Source organism: Populus euphratica, unplaced genomic scaffold (assembly GCF_000495115.2).
Source record: "Populus euphratica unplaced genomic scaffold, PopEup_1.0 scaffold402.1, whole genome shotgun sequence".
Lineage (NCBI taxonomy): Eukaryota > Viridiplantae > Streptophyta > Magnoliopsida > Malpighiales > Salicaceae > Populus > Populus euphratica.
Genome location: NW_011500295.1, coordinates 142444 through 160118, shown reverse-complemented (window position 1 = coordinate 160118; position 17675 = coordinate 142444). Strand labels below are relative to the sequence as shown.

The 17675-nt window shown below is 34.9% G+C and overlaps 1 protein-coding gene across 2 annotated transcripts; it reads left to right on the top strand.

Moving 5' to 3' along the window:
- Positions 1 to 1018: 1018 nt before the first annotated feature.
- On the top strand, positions 1019 to 16959 carry LOC105113301 (myosin-17-like). 2 transcript variants are annotated; one of them, XM_011009426.1, is made up of 39 exons: positions 1019 to 1427; positions 2415 to 2543; positions 4444 to 4587; positions 4708 to 4853; positions 4942 to 5098; positions 5302 to 5360; positions 5496 to 5655; positions 5786 to 5935; positions 6018 to 6154; positions 6250 to 6396; positions 6495 to 6596; positions 7099 to 7156; positions 7243 to 7344; positions 7516 to 7553; positions 7697 to 7823; positions 7933 to 8103; positions 9021 to 9152; positions 9276 to 9385; positions 9506 to 9566; positions 10275 to 10452; positions 10740 to 10945; positions 11101 to 11220; positions 11308 to 11406; positions 11495 to 11716; positions 12384 to 12523; positions 12656 to 12773; positions 12861 to 12911; positions 12996 to 13076; positions 13653 to 13823; positions 14041 to 14196; positions 14308 to 14514; positions 14702 to 14839; positions 14926 to 14996; positions 15080 to 15179; positions 15260 to 15316; positions 15452 to 15508; positions 15583 to 15663; positions 16210 to 16292; positions 16382 to 16959. In XM_011009426.1, the coding sequence occupies exons 1-39, from the start codon at positions 1425 to 1427 to the stop codon at positions 16503 to 16505; spliced, it is 4593 nt and encodes a 1530-aa protein (XP_011007728.1). In that variant the 5' UTR covers positions 1019 to 1424; the 3' UTR covers positions 16506 to 16959. The 2 variants fall into 2 exon arrangements, with proteins under 2 accessions (XP_011007728.1, XP_011007729.1); XM_011009427.1 differs by having other exon boundaries at positions 10275 to 10457; positions 10745 to 10945.
- Positions 16960 to 17675: the final 716 nt, after the last annotated feature.

Genomic DNA, 17675 nt, shown 5'->3' with positions numbered 1-17675 from the left:
AAGGTACAAGAGATTTAAAATCAATGCAGAAGATACTATTTTAATTACTATATTATGTGACGAACGTTGACACGTCATCAACTGAAGAATATAAGATGTGATATTTACACTCATAACCTTATGGATGAGCGTTTTAAGAGGAGCTTATTTACCGTTATACCAATCTTATTTTTAATTAATCTGAGTAAGGATTTATATTATGTTTCTAAAATATGATGGACCTAACCCTAAAGAGGTTGAAGATGTTTTTCACTCTGTACAATTAATTGATGACCATGAGATTACCAAGTCATACTTGTAATAACAACATTATAAATATCTTTCTTGTATCCGTAAGTTACTGATTTTTTTAGTAGGTTTCTCAATTTATAATATTTTTATTAACTCTTGAAAAATTAAAAAATAAATTCACGACAACCACGTGTTTTCCAATCTTTATAATAAAAAATAAAGAAGGGTATAAATGTAGAAAATCTAAAAAAAGTGTGCACATTTGTAAAAAGGTAATTAAAACGATGTAGGTGTGCACATTTGTAAAAAGGTAATTAAAAAGATATTGGATAATAATTATTTTTTAAAATATTTTTTAAAATGTATTAAAATAATAATTTTTTATTTTTTTAAAATTATTTTTATTTTAACACATTAAAATAATTCAAAAAATATAAAAATATTATTGATAATTTTTTTTTAGAAAACGCACATTAAAATAATTAAAAAAATATAAAAATATTATTGATAAAAAATTTATTTTTTTTAGAAAACACTATTTTAATTGCATTTCTAAACGGCTTTTAAAATTATTTGCTTTTTATTTAAAAAATGTTTAAATGTTAATTTTTTTTTTAAATTATTTTAATATATTAATATAAAAAAATAATAAAAAACATTTTTAAATAAAAAACGCTTTAAAAAATTACGTTCGTTAATAATAATAATTATACAAATAAAAATAAAAACCTTACCTCACCCCCCCTCGACTACTTAATTACTCAGTAAAGACTCTCCTATCCGATGCCAGTTTTTTAATCTCTTCCTTGAATTTCTGAAAACAGATGGGAGAGAGAGAGAGAGAGGTGTGTCTTTTCCCCCCTCACAGCTGACCAAACAATCAAACGAAAAACTGCAACTCTAGAGAGAGAAACAATCACAAATAGTTTGAAAGCTCAGGAGAGAGAATAAAGAAGAAAAAGCTCAAAACTGTTTAGAGAGAGATATAGTAAAGTGGGTCTGGGTTAGTTTTGTTAGAGATAGAAAGAGAGAGGGGGAAAATTGGGGTTTGAATTTTTTAATTTATTTTTGAATTTGAAATAGTTAAACTTGTTAATTGTGATCTTAGAGTTTGTGGGCTTTTTTCTTTTTCTCCTTTCTTCTTAGTTGGATGAGCTAAGCCTAAGAGTTTCGTACCACTTCGGTATTATCAAATGGTAATTCAAAGCAAAAATAAATAAAATTCTAGGCATTTCTTCTTCTTCTTCTTGTTTTAGTTAAATTTCATGGCTATGACTTCGTGTCTGGTTTTTGTTTAGTTCAAGATGTCTTTGTTTGGTTTGTTATGTTTGCTTTGAGTTTTGAATTTAGGTTTGCTCCCATGTGCTATTTGAATCTTTTGAAGAAGTGTGTATTCATTTTTTATTTATTTTTGAAACAGTACTGAAGTTAATTTGTTATAGCTATCTTGCATATGTTCCTGAGTAGTTTGGGTTTTATTATTAAAATAATACAAAAAATTGAGATAGGGAGAAAATGAAAACTAAGAAATGATAGTGGTTGGTTACTTGATGGTGATGTGGATTGTTCTGTTTTTGAATTTTAATACTTCAGGTAGCAGGAAGTTTTTGATAGTCTTGAATTTCATGCCAGTTTCTATACAGTGGCAGTTATTTTGAATGTCAGGCTACAGATTTCGCATCAGGAAGCTAAAATAGTGTTGCAAATGATAATCCTGGCTGAGTGATTCTTTTCAACCGAAACCCTGTTGTTTTAGGAATGCCGAGAGGAAGCTAAAATAGTGTTGCCAATGATAATCCTGGCTGAGTGATTCTTTTCAACCGAAACCCTGTTGTTTTAGGAATGCCGAGACATTAAATTTCTTACTAGAACTTGAGAAATTGAGTGTAACTATCTTTTATAGTTCTTGTTTCCTTCAAAAATGGAAATGCTTTTATTACCATCTGGTTGCCTTGATATTGAGTGGGGTTTCTAGTTGAATGATATCCATATTGAGAGGCTTTCATGAAAGCTTGTCTCTTACAGCTGTCATTTCCCAACACATAAGAATTGGATTTAACTAGTTCTTACTTTGCTTTTGATCATACAATTATATTTAGGTACTCATCTTTTATATTATGATAGAGGTGTTTTGTTCCCCTTTTCTTTTTCTCGTTGTTGCTTGAACATTTAAATATTTGCAGGCAGCACCGGACAATATAATTGTTGGTTCTCATGTATGGGTTGAAGATCCTGTTCTGGCTTGGATTGATGGTGAAGTTACTCGGATAAATGGCAATGCGGTCCATGTTAAAACAGCAGATGGAAAAAAGGTAAGCCCTTGCATCTTTTTAAAATTTTTGGTTATTAACTTGTTCTGATGTGCATGGACTCATTCCACCAGTCCTTCCCTTCAATATGCATTAGGTTATTACTAGGAAACTAGTGCTGTGATGGAAGTGATCCTTTCCTTTTTTAATAGTGACAGCGCTTAAGAAAAATGTTGATTTGTTTTTAATCCATGATGCATAATTAATTTCTTCTAGTTGCAAATACATAAATATCTAAGGAAAGTTTGCAGTGCGCAAATGTGATATGACAGCAGTAACAACATTTATAATATATATATTACTTTAGAACTAAAATAAAAAATTCTCTTGGAGACAGTCATTTGGAAGTCTAAAACTTAGTTATTAGTGTGTGCACTACATGTGTTCAAAGGTCAGAGTTTTATATGGTTAGGACAGGAGGTAATGTTGAAGTTTTTCCCCTCGTGAGAATGTTTGCGCTGAAGAAGCAATAATTAACATTTCTACCGAGGAAGTAGAAGAAAAATATGGAACCTTAGGCTAACCGAGTAAATATAATAATCTGAAGCAGATTGAGAAACTCTACTCCAGATTCTCTAGATCAAGGTCTCTTAAGTTTCATTGCTTCCAACATTCTTCTGGGTATTAATAAGCTGCTTTGGTGATTGGAATCACTTGAATTGAGGAATTCTGAAGCATCTATATTCCAACCTGCTAGTCACATTTATATTTGCAATCGTGTTCAGTACATCTCATTAGACCCTCCCTTCCACCCTCAACCTGTTCGGGAACATAATGTAGACCTGTCTACCAAACTTTTCTTTACCTACTGGGCCTTTTATAGGCCGTGTTGCGTCCTCAGACTAGATCCCAAACAAGGCTTGAGGATGTCATTTGCAATCATTTTCAGCTTCCAAGTTTGTTGATATATAAATGGATCTAACCCGCAAGAGTTGGAAAATCTGTCTTTTCTTTTCTTTGTTCTGTTCTTCCTTTCTGTGTACATCATTATACCTCTTCACTATGGTGGCTAATAAATCATGCATTTCCAAGCATGTGTTACTTCCAACTAAAATAAGAAACAGGGTTCGGATTTTCCAAGCTTTGGGAATGCTTTAATTTGGGGGGCTGTGTTTCCTCTTAAGATTGGGAAAGCTTTACTTGATTTTTAATGAACTGATGGATGGACCATGTTTGAATCAATGTCTGCATCTATGAGCATCAAACTTAAGAGGAAGATTTTATTGTTAAGGGGCCTATTGCACTCCAGTAATTTACTCATATCATCGCAGGGTGATACATTATCATCATTAGTCTTTAGCTTGCCATTAAATAATCATCATCTAAGATTCATTTGTCAATATGAGCTTTGTTATTCATTTTCTCCAACTGATGGGTTATTGCTTCATGCAAAGATAACTTGTCTTTGGTTATTGTTTCATGCCTTACAGTTATCTTACTGAGATTGTGAATCTTAAATCCATAGATGTTCTTCAGCTGTTCCTTGAATTCCTCCTTTCTCATTATTGCATGTCACTTATCCATCAAAATTGAGTGTATAAACAAGTTGAACCATCCAGTAAGAATCTTCTTCATTACCAGGTGCTTCTCCTATGATGCCAAGAGGTGGTAAGATAGATGTTTTAGATCATAGCTAGGTAGAAAGCATAGATTGGAATTTTAGATGTCCCATATAGCGTATTTTTTTTTGGATAAAATTGCTGAAATGTTGTCCTAAGTTCAAGCTGCTAATGTCTAAGTGAATACTTTGTCAGGATGCTAAAGTTTCAAGTTGTAACACACAGTCCTTCCTTGTATCTAAAAGAAAAGGAGAAACTTGTGATCTGCATGTTGCTTTACTCTTGGTATTCTTGTGCATGAAGAAACCACCTCATGGTTCTGATCAGACTGCTAATTTCTGCAGGTTGTCTCAAACATATCAAAAGTGTTTCCAAAGGACACAGAAGCCCCTCCTGGAGGGGTGGATGACATGACGAAGCTTTCATATCTGCATGAACCTGGAGTTCTGCAAAATCTAGCTGCTAGATATGAACTTAATGAAATCTATGTGAGCCATATTACTCTTTTCCCCCCACTTTAATATTGTTCGGATGCTGAAACAAGTAACAAATATTGGAGGAAAAGGAAATATTCCCATGATGATACTGCTTTTACTTTCCCTTTCCAGACATACACTGGCAATATCCTGATAGCAGTTAATCCATTTCAAAGATTGCCTCATCTGTATGACACTCACATGATGGAACAGTACAAAGGAGCAACATTTGGGGAGCTAAGTCCTCATGTTTTTGCTGTTGGTGATGCTGCATACAGGTGAATGGAGATTCATCTCATACATTTGACCATTTTTTAAACATTCTTTTGTTATTTCTTACTGATATGTTATAGAACGATAAAATAGGGCAATGATTAATGAAGGAAAAAGCAATTCAATTCTGGTTAGTGGGGAGAGTGGTGCTGGTAAAACAGAGACAACAAAGATGCTTATGAGATATCTTGCCTACCTGGGAGGACGATCTGGAGTAGAAGGAAGAACAGTTGAACAACAAGTTCTGGAGGTAAGATGAACGTATCTTTGCATGTTGGAACTTGTTATTCCTTGCCTTGGTTCCTCCACATGCATGAAAGGTATTCTGATGGCCATGTATCAGTTTTCCCATTGCATTTATATAAGTAATGATTAATTATATTATTTTTTACTGTATTCTATCAAGTGTAATTCTTGTGTGTTGATGTCTTCTACTACTGCTGAAAATTACAGTCCAACCCAGTTCTTGAAGCATTTGGCAATGCGAAAACAGTTAGGAACAACAACTCAAGGTGTGCGCTGCTTAATGGTTTTATGCATGTATTTACAGCAATATTGCTTGATTCTGGATATCTTTAAAGGTATCTTAGTAATTGAGGTTCTTAGCACGATGTTTTCTTGATGTTCATTGTGGTGTGTCAATGCAGTCGTTTTGGTAAATTTGTGGAAATCCAATTTGACAAGAGTGGGAGAATATCTGGGGCTGCTATCAGAACTTATCTACTTGAAAGATCTCGTGTTTGTCAAATTTCAGATCCAGAAAGAAACTACCATTGCTTTTACCTTCTTTGTGCTGCACCGCATGAAGTAATTTGCACTCATTTTCCCTTCTCTTTATGTTACTTCATGGGCAGTATATTACTATCACTAGTTGCTTATGTATGCAAATGTTGATTCAATAAATTTATTCTTTTTATTTTTATTTTTATTTTTGCAGGATATTGAGAGATACAAATTGGGAAGTCCAAAATCTTTCCATTATTTAAATCAATCGAATTGTTATGAGTTGGACGGTGTAAATGATTCTCATGAGTATCTTGCAACCCGAAGGGCTATGGATATAGTTGGAATTAGTGACCAAGAACAGGTTCTCTTTCTGTAGTTTCAAGAGTTTTGTTTTATTATTACATGATGGTCTAAATATTTTCTATGTATGCAATTATTTTCAGGAGGGAATTTTTAGGGTTGTGGCTGCAATTCTTCATCTTGGAAATGTTAATTTTGCCAAGGGACAGGAGATAGATTCCTCAGTTATTAAGGATGAAAAGTCTAGATTCCATCTCAGTATTACTTCTGAACTTCTCAGGTATATATTCTTCACTTTTCCATGTTTGAATAATTGCCCGTATCTTGATCCGCTGGTTATTTATTGTATCTCTAACTAATCTTGATAATGCATAGGTGTGATGCAAAGAGCTTGGAAGATGCCTTAATTAAACGTGTAATGGTTACACCAGAAGAAATTATCACAAGGACTCTTGACCCTGAAAATGCAGTTTCTAGCAGGGATGCTTTGGCGAAGACGATATATTCTCGCTTGTTTGACTGGTAAAAGCTCAGTAAACCATGTTTCTTTCCCATGGCTCCCAAATGGTTGGATGTTTAGATAAGAATTTACTAATGACTTTTACATTTATTGTGCACAGGCTTGTGGATAAAATTAATGTTTCAATTGGACAGGATTTAAACTCAAAATCAATAATTGGAGTACTTGACATCTATGGTTTTGAAAGCTTTAAGTGCAATAGGTAAGTCATTGACTTGACACGCTTATTGTATCATTTGAGCAAGGTGCTTTTGTTTCTTTCTACCCAACAAACTGTTCCAGATTATTATCCATTTGTTTGCTTGGAATTGGCTTTAAACAAAGCCTTTTTAGTGATACATGAAACACGTTTCCACTTTTCAATGGAAACTATAGAAACTTTTCTTTTTGTAAATCTTTGCTACTTCATTGCCTTTGAACGTGTTCAGACTCTTGAATCGAAACCATGACCAATGCTTCCACAGTGTTTGGGATGGTGCTTCATGAAAAACAAATAAACCCAACATTCCATGTTTAGGATTTTTCTTAATGAGGAACTGCTTTGAACAATACTTGCCATCAGGCCTTAGATATCACAAATGCTCATTCCATAACAACTATGCCATGCCACTCCTTTTTCCAAACCAAAAGGAGAAGGAAATAAAGTAATTGTGCTTGAAATATGACTTACTGCTTCTCTGCTTGTGTATGTTCTCCTAAAACAGTTTTGAGCAGTTCTGCATCAATTTCACAAATGAAAAACTACAGCAACATTTCAATCAGGTTATCTTTCTTAATCAACGAGTTTAGCTTGCTCTTTTGACAACAGATTAATATTGATTTGTTATTTTCCAACTGTATGTTTGTAGCATGTGTTTAAAATGGAGCAGGAAGAGTACACCAAAGAGGAGATAAACTGGAGCTACATTGAGTTTGTTGATAACCAGGATGTATTGGACCTAATTGAGAAGGTTTTTAGCTTCTCAATTGTACACCTTTTCAATTCTAGGATTTGATGTTTCATCATCTTTCATCATTTTCAGAGTATTTATCTAGTGATGGTGAAGAAATGAGCCTATTTAATTTATTGCTATTGTGTCTTGTAATTCACATGATAAATAATTCATTTTGTTCTCTTACAGAAACCTGGAGGAATAATTGCACTTTTAGATGAAGCCTGGTATTCTGCTCTCTTTAATTATTGATTCCATTTTTATTACTGTTATGTGTTTATTAATCAGAAATGGGTTTTTTCGTATATATTGCTCTTCTTTAGAGGTCATCTTGAAGTCAATACTCATGTTTGTCTAATTGTTGATGCAGCATGTTTCCCAAGTCTACACATGAAACATTTGCGCAAAAATTGTATCAGACATTCAAAAATCATAAACGTTTTATTAAACCAAAACTTTCCCGCACTGATTTCACCATATCACACTATGCAGGGGAGGTAAACTAATTACATTTTTTGTTTTATATGTACTTCTAATCTTCTTTTATTGACAGGGGGAGAAGTTCTAGGAATTTTCATAACTTGTAAAATTTTTCCTGATGTGAAGGTAAATTATCAAGCCAATCAATTTCTGGACAAAAACAAAGATTATGTGGTGGCTGAACATCAAGCCCTGTTGACTGCTTCAAATTGCCCTTTTGTGGCGGGCCTATTCCCACCACTTCCAGAAGAATCATCGAAGTCATCCAAGTTCTCTTCCATTGGTTCACGCTTTAAGGTATTTTTTCTTTTTGACTTCAATTCTTTAATTGGTATTTGGTAGGCTTTAAATTATCAACGTCCTTGTTACTGGTCCTGTTGTCCAAAGTTGCGTGTCAATATGTTGTGGAGTACTTTTGGATTCTTGTGAAAAGATGCTTCTATAAGAAACAATACGTTGCATCTATATATGATGCTCTCTATAAGAAACAATACGTTGCATCTATATTTGATGCTCATGCCATGCCTTTTCATTTTCTTTTTTTTATTTATTTATTATTATGACAATGTTTAATTACCTTCTCCACTTGTGACATTTGTTGCATGGTTTTTTAAATGTTCAATTTTTTGACATCACTTAATAATGTGGCCTCCCATTCCATTTTAACAAGTTGGAAGTTAGAATGCAGACATGCTGGTCAAGGGCAATTTTCCCAATATGTGTTTGATTTGGATTGGTGCTGGTGGCACCACATCTTCACTTTCCTCACACATGACTCTTAAGAGCTTGAAAATTACAACATACTCTGATGGTTGAAAGCAAAAAAATATTGGGTTGACTTCTAATAAGACCACCCTTGTTACATTTCAGAGAATTTTGGTGTTGACATTTTAAATTTGCTTCACTTTAGAGTGGCTTCATGAACTGCGAAGTGTTACCAGTCACATTTTAGGTAGCATATCTATGGTTCTTTTAATAGCCATTTTCATGTTGCACTACTATGATTATCTTATGGTTGCTATGTATATATGATGTTATGTCTGCTTTTTCCCAATAGAAAACCCTAATCTCTAGCTTTTGAGCTTACAACCTTTTCCGTTATAGTAGTAAAAGACAACATAGTGGGTTTATTGATAACAAATTCTTGCATTATTTATGAGTTATGTGACTCATTCCAAGGATAATGTCACAAATATTGTTTTTTGAATTCTCAGCTACAACTTCAATCTTTGATGGAGACCTTGAGTGCAACTGAACCCCACTACATTCGATGTGTGAAGCCAAATAACATCCTGAAGCCTGCTATTTTTGAGAATTTCAACATCATCCAACAGTTACGATGTGGTGTGAGTATAATATGCTTCAAAGCATTCCTTTCATCTGATCAATCATTAGAAGTTTACATCTTTAAGCTAAATTTCAGAGCTTACCTTTCCAATAAACTGATTTTGTTAGCTTCTTATGATTAGGGTGTTCTTGAGGCAATTAGGATTAGCTGCGCTGGATATCCAACCAGGCGAACCTTTTATGAGTTTCTTAATCGTTTTGGATTACTTGCTCCTGAAGTTTTGGAAGGAAAGTAAGTATCATTTCATAATTTCTCTATGTCATGTGTTACGATAAAGATTAAGGATTTTGCACCACCAATTTCTTTAGGTCATGTGTTACGATAGATATGGTTTATTTTTTCATGTGGCAGCTCTGATGATAAGGTTGCATGTCAAATGATTCTTGATAAAAAGGGACTGATAGGATACCAGGTGACGATGCCTTTATTTATTTTTTATTTTCTGTTTTACTTTATTTTTCAGATCACTTCTTTTTTTTTTATTTGATTTTGATCTCCAGTTTTTTTTGTTGCTTGGACTATTATCGCAGTGATGATGGGAGTGTTAACTAGAAAAATGTTTCCTTGACTCCTAACTTTTTTTTCCTGTATTATGAACTAACACGCATTTGAAATTGTGTAGTTAATGCGCGAGATTTTCTTCAAATTAGAGGAACAAAACTAAAATAAATTAATTTCAAGTTTATTGAATTTGTTTGTTCATAACCTATACCATCAGAACTTTCTTTCTTGTAGTTGTTGATAATAAAGAGTTTCAATTGTTCATAATCATGCTTTTGATCATTTAGCATTAATAACTGAATCTACAATATTTATGTGATTGTTAGATATTGATCTACATAACAATCCCAAACTCAACTGTACTTTCTCTAGCTGTGTGCTTAGAAAAAGAGATTTTAAAATAATACTATTTAATCCATTTTTCATCTTCTTTTCCTTCATTAATTCATAGCAAGATGGCTACAAATTCATAACTACTTAGGGAGACAATGTTCTTCTGCACCACTGGTGACAAACATCTTGTCAAATTCCTAAAGGCCCTTAATATAGTGCATATGAAAATTACTTTAGGTCTTTGCCCATGTTTATCACAGTGATTATCTTGATTCACCCTTGGCAGATAGGCAAGTCAAAGGTCTTCTTGAGAGCAGGTCAGATGGCTGAGTTGGATGCCAGGAGAGCAGAAGTGCTTGGCAATGCAGCCAAAACCATTCAACGGCAAATTCACACTTACATTGCCCGCAAGGAGTTCATTTCATTGCGTGAAGCTGCTATCAATTTGCAATCTTATTTAAGAGGTAATTTCCTGGACTCTCTTAAATTGCCTTAGTGAGTTTGTTTTCATCTGTATTTGGTATATCACCAATAAATGCATTTTACTGTTTTATGACACTTTTTAAGTTTATGTACTTTATTTTAATTAAAAAGGAGTTGTCTAAAAGAATGCTAGAAATCAGGTTCCCTTTGTCTCGCTTCCTATCAATATTAAAAGTACAGTATTCTCTTTTCGAATTGCCTCCTACTTGTTCTCACCAGAATCTTAATTGGTGGAATCCCTATAATTGTTATGCTTCCTCTTTTCCAGGTTATGTATCCCGAAAACTGTACGAGCAATTGAGGAGAGAAGCTGCAGCTTTGAAGATCGAGAAGAATTTCCGTCTCTACATTGCCAGGGAATCCTATTTGAGAGTGAAGTCATCTGCAATCACATTACAGACAGGCTTAAGGGCAATGACTGCACGAAAAGAATTTAGATTCCAGAAGCAAACTAAAGCGACCACCATCATTCAGGTATCATTGTTTTTTTTTAACATAACAATCTCTTCCCATTTTTTGTAGTTATAATTCTTGAATTGTATAATTTTTTCTCTTTTAACTGCTGTAGTGAATAACTCTTCAATTTTGAAAAATTGTTATGGAAACTCTCATGCACTGGTTCCTTACAGGCTCATTGGCGTTGCCACCAAGCTCATTCTTATTATAGACAACTGCAGAAGGCAATAATAGTTTCTCAGTGTGGTTGGAGATGCAGAGTTGCAAGAAGAGAGCTCAGAATGCTCAAAATGGTCAACTTTTAACACCATATAACTTCAGCAATATGCAGATCTGTATAAAGAGCTCGTGCTAAATTTTTGCTTTTGAAATTTATTTAGGCTGCTAGAGAGACGGGGGCACTTAAAGAAGCAAAGGATAAGCTGGAAAAGCGTGTAGAAGAACTTACATGGCGTTTGCAATTGGAAAAGCGATTAAGGGTAATGAAGTTGATTTCTAATCTCACGACTTATTATGTGTTCACTTTAATGTGATGACTTCAATGCTGATTTTTTATTCTGAACACAGATTGACCTTGAGGAGGCAAAAGCCCAAGAATTTGCCAAGTTGCAGGATGCATTGCATGCCATGCAAGTACAGTTAGAAGAAGCAAAGTCTATGGTTGTTAAAGAACGAGAGGCAGCTCGAAAAGCCATTGAAGAAGCACCTCCAGTCATTAAGGAAACGCCTGTCATGGTTCAAGACACAGAAAAAATCAATTCATTGTCAGCTGAAGTTGAAACGTTGAGGGTATGTATGCTATGTTTTAGCATCACTTTCAGATTCTTTTGGTTTCTGTGTTATGCATTATTGTTTCCTTGCTCCATTGAGCACCATTGTCTGCAGAAATATTGCACTTTTTTTAGCACCATTGTCTGCAGAAATATTGCACTTCTTCTTCTTCTTTTTTTTATTGATGTTGAATTTAGTCTACATATGGTGACATTGTGGAAGTAGCCAGGTAAATGTTTCTGTATATGACGTGGAAGGAATAGAATATACTTGCAAAGCTATGTGATGATCTTCAACTACAAAATTGAACTTTCAACGTCCCTGCTGTTCTTGATAAAAAATGATAGCTGCATAGGTGTGCATGTTTGATTTTGAGTGTAAATGGATTTGGTTTATGATCAGGCTCGAAAAGATCCTTGTAGTTGAACCCAACTAGTTTGGGATTGAGGTTTTGTTATTGTTGTTTGACTTCAAGTGTTGAAATAAGTATGATCAATTTACCCAAAAGTGAAAGAAAAATATTTGATTTGGGTGTTAACTCTTGCGTTGAGTACTAATCTTTTGAGTAAACTTAATAATTCTTTAGTTTTTACATGTACTTATTTGTGGTTATACCTGACTATATGAAACAAGAACAATTGTTGAAGATGCAGGCTGCATCTGATGAAAAATTTTGCTTGCACAGGCACAGTTGCTCTCAGAAACACAAATTGCTGACAATGAAAAACAAGCTTATGTTGTTGCTCAGGCCACAAATGAGCAACTAACCAAGAAGCTTGAAGATGCTGAAAAGAAAGTGGATCAACTCCAAGATTCAGTTCAGAGGTTTGTAACAAGTCTGCTTTTTTTTTTTTTTAGGGGGGGTGGGGTGCGAAGCGGTTGTTATCAAACATACAAATTGGGTTTTGATGTTACAAAATTCTTGCAACTATTTGCAATTCTGTCCTCGTCTTGCAGATTAGAAGACAAGGTGTCTAATTTAGAATCAGAGAATCAAGTACTTCGTCAACAAGCACTTGCTGTATCACCAACTGCCAAAGCTTTAACTGCAAGACCTAAGACAACAATCATCCAGGTAAAGAATGCATGCCCTACCTTTCATTTGCATGAACACTTGCATCTTGATGGATATGTTTTACTTATTGTTGAATCCTGAGTGCAGAGGACCCCAGAGAATGGAAATGTTCAAGATGGAGATGTGAAGAAAGCAGTGGTATGAATATATGTTGTTGCATCTGGTTCATGCTAATGTAGAAAAAATTCACATGACTGTATACACCATTTCTGAATGTCTCAGGATTCAATACTTGCCCTACCTAATTCTCGGGAAGCTGAAAATGACGATAGGCCCCAGAAATCTCTTAATGAGAAACAACAGGTAAGTAAGCCGTGATGGAGAAGAGTCCTTTTAGTGGGGGAGTTTCTGTAATTTTGCACTTAAGCCTTGTCAGGAATTAGGTTATTAGTCAACCGTAATGTTTTTCGGGACATTTACCTTTTTGAAGTTTTCTGCCTTTTGGATTTATAAGCTCTCTTGCTTTTCATTATAGGTTTCAGATTATCCTTTCTAATTAAGATTTCTATGAGTCTGAGTGTTGCAAAATCTAATTAGATAGATGACCTTGGATTTTTTTTTTTTTGTTTTACTGCAAGTTTGCGTTTTATTGGTAGTGAAACTCTATTAAAATTGCTCTTCTTCACAAGACTTGTAAAAGGGCTTCCTGAGTTGCAATTCAGCTCTGCTCTGGCCCCAAATCAACCCTAGTATTAGCTACTCACATTGATAGTAGTACACTCAATTTTCAAATTCATTTACCTTCCTACAGTTTTCCTTTACGGAAATCATGGAGACATAATAGTGATGGCATAAAGTTATGAATGCTATTTTTTTGGGTTCCCAGACATTTTTTTTCTTGCTATGCTTTGTCATGACATGTCATCATCTGTGGTGCAGGAGAACCAAGACCTGCTAATTAAATGCGTGTCACAAGATTTAGGATTCAGTGGGGGCAAACCTGTTGCTGCTTGTATGATATACAGATGCCTTATTCAGTGGAGGTCATTTGAAGTTGAAAGAACAAGTATTTTTGACAGTATCATTCAAACAATAAGTTCAGCAATTGAGGTGACCTAACCTATATTCTCATTTATGGCATACAATAATATTGTTACATGTTAGAATATACACCTTCTCAGTGACCGTATCTTTAACAGTTCGAAATAAATCAATCTCACATCTTTGCTGAGTCTATGCCCCAGTTTGTATTTAATCAGTCCCTGGAATCTAGAAATATTAGTTTTGCTTTTATATTCATAGAATATACCTTTTATCATTTGCTTAGGTCCAAGAGAACAACGATGCATTGTCATACTGGTTATCAAATTCTTCCACACTATTATTGCTACTACAACGCACCCTAAAAGCAAGTGGAGCAGCAAGCTTAACTCCACAACGGCGAAGATCAACATCAGCTTCATTGTTTGGAAGGATGTCCCAAGTGAGAACAACTCTCTCCTCTCTATCAACTTTTTTTGGGAAAATACATTTCATGTCTCTTGCCTTGCAGTTCATAATGATTTTTTTTTTTTGAATCTCAATAAAATATTAGGGGCTTCGTGGTTCACCACAAAATGCTGGGTTCTCATTCCTTAATGGTCGGGTGCTTAGTGGACTGGATGAATTGCGACAAGTTGAAGCTAAATATCCTGCTTTGCTTTTCAAACAGCAATTAACAGCTTTCCTTGAAAAGATATATGGGATGATTAGAGATAACTTAAAGAAAGAGATTTCCCCTGTGCTTGGATTGTGTATCCAGGTAATCATTGCATGCTATTTTTCTTAAAATTGTATGTACTTCAAAGTATGTTATAAAATTGGATTGAACTCTTTTAAGTTGTGATTGCATAGCATTCATTATTGCTTTCCTTGGTTGTGTGATCCTGATTTGTTATGGCATCCAGCATGTTTCTTCTCCCTAATCATGTTTGAAATATTAAATGCAGGCTCCCCGGACGTCACGAGCGAGTTTAGTCAAGGGGCGCTCTCAAGCCAATGCTGTAGCTCAACAAGCTCTGATTGCTCACTGGCAAAGCATTGTAAAAAGTCTAAATAATTGCCTAAAGACTATGAGAGCCAACTATGTGAGTGGGAAGTTTGTATAAGGAAAATGATCAACAATTTTATTTCCTGTTTAAATTGCATTATCATATTTGTGTTGTCTGTACAGGTTCCCCCATTCTTAGTCAAGAAAGTGTTTACTCAGATATTTTCATTTATCAATGTTCAATTATTTAACAGGTAATTGCAATCAACTCAAATTTGTTATGTAGCTAATTTGCTTTGATGACATGATATTACTTACTAATATTTCAATCATGCAGCCTTCTTTTGCGGCGTGAATGCTGCTCATTCAGCAATGGGGAATATGTAAAAGCAGGGTTAGCTGAGTTGGAACAGTGGTGCCACGATGCAACAGAGGAGGTAACATGTCTTAACAATTGGTAATCCTTCATTCTTCACATCTTTTGGAAGACTAAATTTAGCGTCTCCTCGCCATCCAGTTTGCAGGCTCAGCATGGGATGAATTGAAGCACATTAGACAAGCCATTGGCTTTCTGGTTTGTTAATACTCTCTCTCTCTCTCACATCATACTCTCTCTCTCTCTCTCTCTCTCTCTCTCTTCTCTCATTAGAGTCAACAACTTTTACTTATTATTTCTTCTCCTTCCATTTGTTTTATTTTGGTTATCCAGGTTATACACCAGAAGCCCAAAAAGACTCTCAAAGAAATAACTAATGATCTTTGCCCGGTGAGTAACACCCCACCCCCACCCAACCACCCCCATTGGCAGCTCTCTCAATTTTTTTATGTTTCTCCTTTCAGGTGCTTAGCATACAGCAGTTATACAGGATCAGCACTATGTACTGGGATGACAAATATGGCACGCATAGTGTATCTTCAGATGCAAGTCAAATTCTTCTCACTTTTAAGTCACTTTCATTTCTATTTTGAGACTTTCTGCAGATACCAACTGATGGAAAAGCAAACATTAAAGGTTTTATGTGCAAGGTTTAGGCACAGTTGTGTAGTTTGAATCCCCATCCCCCCTTTTCTTTCTCCCTTCCAATTCCTAAGCGTTAATATGGAATGTGCTGTGGCCCCTTTGTTTTGCATAACTCATGCTAATGGTTTGGTTTCCCTCTGAGCCCCATCCTTTTTGGATGTCTCTTGTTTGTTTTTTCATTAAGATGTATGGAATGTGCTGTGGCCCCTTTGTTTTGCATAACTCATGCTAATGGTTTGGTTTCCCTCTGAGCCCCATCCTTTTTGGATGTCTCTTGTATTTTTTTTCATTAAGATGTCAGTAACTTCAACCACCATCCAACTTAATACCAAATTTATTCACTTCGTTTGCTATGACCAGTCTTTGTTATCTATGCCCCTCATTTTCTTTCACCTACAAAACTAAATATCCTAAATATCACTGATTAAGATTTCTCCCATATTTAGGTAATTTCAAGCATGAGAGTTATGATGACGGAGGACTCAAACAATGCTGTGAGCAGTTCTTTCTTATTGGACGATGACTCAAGGTAATAAATTTTGGTAACCGTATGCCCTGGCTTTAATTTTGATACGTGTTTTTCTGCAGCTAAACAAAAAACGTCACTCTCTTGTGCAGCATTCCATTCACAGTGGATGACATTTCGAAGTCAATGCAAAAAGTTGAACCTTCTGATATTGACCCTCCACCTCTAATCCGTGAAAACTCAGGTTTTTCATTCTTGTTACAACGTGCAGAATGAGATTCCATGCTTATATTTTCTTGCCAGCTCAGCTTCGATGTCCTGGCACTTCTCCCAAGGGCCGCGCTCCAGAATCTGTGAATAGTAATCTTTTCCCCAGCTGCACTGTAAATTATAGTTCCTTTTCTGGCAGTGTCTTGCCATTTCTTATGTTTATTGGTGATTGTGTGGTCAGATGCATCAGGGGTCAAGTTACTTGTTATCCCTATTGGGATTTATAATGTGTTCTTGTCCCTTTGTTCTGTGCCCTATTTCAAGCACTGTATTTATTTCATTTTTATTAGAAAAAAGGGGGTACCTTATTATTCTTTAGGCCAGTGTGGTAAATTTGTTGATCATAGTGGTGGGCATGCTTTTTTCTTTGGGCCCAAACTAGTTGTAGTTTGACTGTAATATAATGGATCATATTCTATTCAACTATTGTAAAGATTATCGGCATATGGTCTAGTTCCATTCATTTTGTTTCGGCAGGTAATGTGGCCGGTTGATATGATATGATTTGAATGCTTGCTATTTGCCTTCCAAGTCTTAAACTGGAAGAAACTTGTCAGCATGCAAAACATGTTCAAGTTTCATATTTGGAGTCCTAGAACATTTTTAGTTGTTGTAAATTTCATAATTGGAGGAGTCCTAGAACATTTTGATTTGTTGTAATGGTCATATCGAGGAGTGGAATTCAAAGACCTCTGGTGGTATCGGCCATTACAATCTTATGCGCATGTTAGGGCTGGTGGCTGTGCTGATTGATTCTTTAGCTCTTTCGGCTAAAGTCACATAATCTTCCTGTTATGGAAGATGCCCTTCAGGCCCCACAAAAAATAAATGTAATTATTTAATTAAATGCTTGTCAATTTTGTGGGGATGGTTGTTAAGACTTTCCATTTTTCTCCAATATGCCAGATTGTGAGACTGCTAAATAATTTGTGAACTATATTTATTGTGTGCGTATTTATGAATAAATTTAATAATGATTGTAAATTCATCAATATTTATTTCGATGGCTGAATTCATTTGTATTGATAAATCTCATGCATATGCATGTTATCTTTTTTTTTTTTTTTTAAAAAAAGGGTAAAAACTGATTGCAATGTACAAGCAAAAAAGAATGTTTTATTTATAAGCATGACGTAGCCAAGAAGACTTTATATAAGATTTACTTTAGCTGTACCT